Source organism: Elaeis guineensis, chromosome 1 (assembly GCF_000442705.2).
Source record: "Elaeis guineensis isolate ETL-2024a chromosome 1, EG11, whole genome shotgun sequence".
NCBI classification, from domain to species: domain Eukaryota; kingdom Viridiplantae; phylum Streptophyta; class Magnoliopsida; order Arecales; family Arecaceae; genus Elaeis; species Elaeis guineensis.
The window spans coordinates 144,266,192-144,271,664 of NC_025993.2; the positions used below are offsets into that span (position 1 = coordinate 144,266,192).

General features: G+C 42.0%; 1 protein-coding gene across 1 annotated transcript; it reads right to left on the minus strand.

The window, feature by feature from the left end:
• Nucleotides 1–995: 995 nt before the first annotated feature.
• LOC105038987 (scarecrow-like protein 18) lies at nucleotides 996–4,903 on the minus strand. The gene is made up of 3 exons (XM_010914940.4): nucleotides 4,341–4,903; nucleotides 4,040–4,184; nucleotides 996–3,931 (listed from the first exon to the last, which is right to left on the minus strand). Exon 3 carries the CDS (start codon nucleotides 2,726–2,728, stop codon nucleotides 1,499–1,501), a length of 1,230 nt encoding a protein of 409 aa, XP_010913242.1. The 5' UTR covers nucleotides 2,729–3,931; nucleotides 4,040–4,184; nucleotides 4,341–4,903; the 3' UTR covers nucleotides 996–1,498.
• Between the last annotated feature and the right edge of the window lie 570 nt (nucleotides 4,904–5,473).

Genomic DNA, 5,473 nt, shown 5'->3' on the forward strand with positions numbered 1-5,473 from the left:
TTTTTCACAGGATATCATAAAGAGAGAAGTATATTTTTGTTATTAAAAAAATTTATATAAATTTTTTAATGATAAAAATATCTTTACTAAAATTATGACATTCTGTGCTGGAGGTTATAATTTTAACGCAGGATGTCATAATATCGACATAGGATGTCATAATTTTTTCAGAAAAATTTTTTTTTTTATCATTTAAATTTTTTTAAAAAAATAGTAAAATTATAGAAATTAAATATATATTGAAAAATAATAATTATGTGACTCGTCGAATGAGACCGTATATTTTACGTTAGATTTTCTACATCATAAGGGGTGTACAAAAAATTTTGTATAGACACAGCTCTAGTTTAGACATGCCACGGGAGGCATTAGAGAGCTTCAATTACAACAGTTTGCTATGGTACATCCTGAAGCTCAAGGGTTCTCTTGATGTTTGTGTGCGCGTGTGTGCGTGAGAGAGAGAGAGAGAGAGAGGTCGGCAAGACCGTAAGGCGATTTCTTCAATGGGGGACAAGGTGACCACCCAAATTTAAGTTTAGAAGTCCAATGGTTTTGTTTGAGGGGACAGGAGGCAGAATTTGAGGTGGGTGGGAATGGAATGGTGCAGTACCATGAATTATGTCCAGGGAATAGGTACAGAAATCAAGAACACCTCCTATCTTGGAAGCTACAAGACAAAAGAATATATTAAAAATATACAGATTATACATTTGGAGGGAAGAAGGGCCCATATACGTCTTGATTAATCTCAAAAATCCCATTTGTGGTACTATTATATTACAGGAGTTTAAGTTGTGGCTAGTGGAGACCAGCCATAATCAGTAAAATAAGAAAATAGCATAAACCACCAAGCAGCAGGATAATGATATAGCAAAAAACCATGCAAAAATGAGGACCCATAAACAAAAGGAATGCAGGCCGGTGATGAGGAAAAGCACCAGCACAACCAACATTATAGACCAAAAGCCAAAGCAATGGCCATATAAAAACGACAATACCGTGATTTCATTCATGGCATGTAATGAGAATTTGACATCTCAAACACTGCAATATATTGCAGGATGTCTAGGAAAACTATGGATGTGGAATAAAAAGAAACTGCGGGGTGCTAGCAAATGGGCTAGCTGAACAAAGAGAGCAAGTAAACTGGTGAGACTTAAGATTCTTTTTTCTTCACTACTTCAAAAATTTCTCCATTGCATTGTGCACCATCATGCTCATGAAACATCAAGTAGAGTTGAACCATAATGGTTAGGGTTCTTTGAGCAAAGACCTCACCATTTATGCTATATCAACCTATCAATATTGTATCTATATTTCGGTCCCTCCTTTCTAGTTGGGTTTTCCTTTTTTTTTTTTTTTGTTTCCCATCTGAAAACCCCACTTGATTTAAAGAAGCAAAACTCACCAAAGAAAATGGAAAATGGATGAACGAGGCATATGCAAAGCTAACAAATTGATGAGCAGATCAACTAGGGTTCTTTCTGGCTTTGCTGCATCAGTTCCAAGAAGAGACTGAGAAGAGGGGCTTGTGCTGCCAACCTAGAAACAAGCAGTTCTTTGACATCTGAAGCTGGTAACCTTCTGAAGGGTAGTGCAGCCGGAGCAGCAGTTTTGCCTGCGAGAACGCAAAAGGGCTCAGCTGTACGCTGGAGAACCCCCTATCCCTCATCAGACCCTCCCACCATTCGAACCGCGCATGCCTCTCCCTCCTTCCTTCCCCCTCCCTGCTGACTATGTCTTCTATCTCCCTCCCCAGCCACAATTCCTCCACCTCTCGCCGTTCCTGGCTCTTGGGTGGCAGTGTAGCCTCCAGAGACTCGAAAACCGCCGTGTAGTGATCCAATGCCTCCATGAACCTTTGCAAGAATACTGGTGAGTTGTGGTTAGCCTCCCTCTCAGCAACTGTCACCACCACTGGCTTCATCGCCTTGACCGCACGAAGGAAAGCCATAAGTTCGCACGGAGGATCATCGGTACTGCTTCCGTCCTTGAGAAGCTTATGCAAGAATAGTACGCAATTCACAGCCAGCGTCTCGCCCGGGTGCAGTTGGAAAGATCTAAGACCAGCACCAGTATCAACATTGGTGGTAGAGAGGTAAAGGGGATGGAATTGGAATCTGAGGCCTAAAGAGTTGGCGAATGCTTCGAGGCGGTCGCCAGTTCGGTGGAGGACATCGAGGTCGGCGCCGGTGCCGGTGATGCGGATGGATGGCCGGTTGGAGGGATCATCAGAACGTTCCGCAATGGCTTGTAAGAGAGGAGGCCATTGCACACCATGCAAGGTATTGAAGTCAAGGATGTGGATGGATTGGCGGCCATCAATGGCCTCGAGAATGGCCTGGTTGGCAGTCAGGTGAGCGAAGCGGAGGAAGGGTGTGACTTTGTTTAGGGAGAGGTAGGAGGACTGGAGGGTGTCTCCATTGGATGAGAATAATGAGGGGGAGAGGAGATGAGTAAGGTTATCGATGCGGAGTGAGAGGGCACGAGTGAATTGGTGGATGAGGCGGTCGGTGGAGTCGCCATGGGGAGAGGAGATGGTGGAGAGGAAGGAGATGATGCGGCGGGCATCGGAGTAGTCAGCTCGATGGATGAGCTTGGCGCAGCTGATCAGCAACTGGGAGGAATGGGTTGATGGGGAGATAAGTCCATGTGGTGAGCTTTGATGGCTGGGTTGGTGGTGTGTACTGCCTCCTCCTCCTGTATGTGAATTCAATGAGGTGAGCATCTCAAGTGGTAGTAGGCAGAGGTTGTGAAGCTGAGGGAGGGAGTGGAGTTATGGGTCCAGTGAGAAGGTGAACATGACATGGGGAAGAGATGGAAGAGAGAAGAGGGGGTTTGCAGTCCCTTGCGTTAATGAACATCTAGGAATGCAGCTGCTTTGACAGGGCATGATCAACATGAGACAGAGAGAAGAGTCTTCAAAAGGCCTCTTTCTATCTCCCCCATCCCTCCATAGTATTCTACAGAGAGGGAAAGAGAGAGAGGGGGGGGGAGAAAAGATAGCTTTATAACTTCTTTTGTCCTTTTCTAGATTTTTTGCTTTTGGACTTTAATGACCAGTATGTAAACTGATTTGATATATATTAACTTAGGAGAAGGTAAATGAAAGGAAGGAATCTAAAAACATTCTATAAATTTTGAGCGGTGATGTAGCAGAAGCAGTGAGAGTTAGAACCACCAGGTTAGGAAAGAGAGAACCAACGCAAGAGAGAGATGGGATGGGATGGGATGGTATGGTTCCATGTGCATATCTGAAAAAATAGATCACCATGCAAGCAGTGATAATGGAAGGGAGAGGTGCAACAATGATAATGACTATAAGATAAAGACACAGAAAGCAAAAGATGCTCCTAAACTATTGCTAAAAGGACTCTTTCCTTAGAAAAAAGAAATAATCTACTGCTAAAAGGAAGAAATCAGGAGATGATCAGATCTACTGCGGCAGTCTGGAGAATTTCTTTTCCGGTATTCTTTTTTAATCCTCTTCATCTAACATCCAGGGCTTTTAGTAGGTGAAGAGAGACTACTCAAACCTCCTAATTCCAACCATATTTTGTTGTGTCACCATGTAGGAGGTTGACTGATGGATTCCAGATAAAACCCTTGCAGTCTCTTCTCTTGTCATCAGTACAAGATGAACTGCTGCAGCGGCCAAGCCATCCTCCTCTCCTCCCTCTGTAAAAGGCTGATGTCCCAAGGAATGGTCACAGCAAATAGTCAAGTCTTGATCACTCCTTGCTCCATTGTTCACTCACATCAATGTGAAAGAAATGCATGTCTGTATATCCTACCGGCCAGCAAATGGAATATTGCAGGCCGAAGAGGAAGCTCATCAGCCAAAGAGGGTGGGTTACTCTCAGATCCACCTCCCAATGAAAAGAAATATCATCAACAGGAACAGATTACCAACACCACCAACTCAGGTTCCCTGCTGACATTAATTAAGATCAGTTGCTTCATTTTCTGAATTTTCTTTTTCCTCTCAAACTGAACAGAAGATGGAACAAAAGAGATCAACATGCACCTATGTATGTACCTGTCTGGGGATGGGGTCAAACTCTCTCTCTTTCTTCTAGTCCCAATTAGATCAAAAAAGTGGGAAAAGATCTTACTCTCACTTGAGAAAATAAGAAACCTGAGAATTGCCAAAACCGACAAAGAATCTCCCCTTTCTTCCTTCCCTTTAAACAACATCCCAAAAGCAACAAGTGGACGTTAATGGACTAAACAGTACTGATGCAAGCAGTACAAACGAGGATAAGAACATACTGAGACAAGAAAATTACGAAATAGAAGGGTTGATATGAGAATAAAAGAAGGTACTTTGGTTAATTTACCTCTATCAAGTTGGATTTAATGACTTGACATGCACACAAGTCCACCCTGTAGAGAATCTTCTGCCGCTTGTTCGGTCCCGGGACACCTACTCTTGCATCACCAATATTTTGTCGCCTTGCTTCTCTCACCATCAGATCTCTTTCTCTGCTTCTCGCCTCATTTCCCACCCAAGGAAAATCTTAAATCAGGAAGGAAAGAGTGTTATGCTCAAAAGAATAACTGCATGGGGGAGAGCTTTTTAGGTGGGAGTACTGAGTGGAGTTCAAGGCAGGAAAAGGGAAGAGAATCATGAACTTATTGGGCCCAAGAGGTTATATTATTGCTCAAAGCAGGTGGAACTTAAACCATAAAAGAAGACATAGAGGATGTAAATAAAGAGAGCCCACTGATTATTATTCTTTCCTCTTATCTTTATTTCTAACACACCATTGAATGAACCTCTTCCAAGTTCCAACCCACTCCTGAGAACAAGGCTTGTAGCATGTTGGACCACTGATTCATGTCAGGCTTGATATTTCAGAAAGTAATTGTTATTATAATAGGTGAAAAAAATTAATCAATAAAAGTAAACAAAAAGAATTGCAAGGGAAGAAGCCCGCATGGATTTCCTGTCGGATTTAGAAGGAAGCTTTTTGGAGCTTTGAAACCTAATGTTTCTTTCCATGAAAGTTCTCTATTGGAACTTCTCCATTCTCTACTGTGAAAGTCGTTCCTACTTTTTCCTCTCATCATTATATACAACCACCCAATACCTACCCCTCAATAAAGGGAGAGATTTTCCTTTTCTACAAACTTACAGCAGATTCCGAAGAAAATTTAGTACCAAGATCCAAGAATGATGCATGAGAAAGCTATGAAAATACTGCATCTCACAGAAGGGGTGAAATATCTTTAGTAATAGTTTCTCTATTACAAACGGCCCTTTTGTTCCTATCCATCTCTAGATTATTATATACTATTAAGCTAAGTGAATGCACGGATGCGAATTATTTTTCAACACTACAAAATATATAAACATTCAGCCTATCAAATTGGGTGTCAAGAGACATGCTACCTCACTATATTAAAAACGATATTTTTGATGCTCTGAAGACATGCCAACAAAAAGGCATGTCACCATCTTCTCAAACTA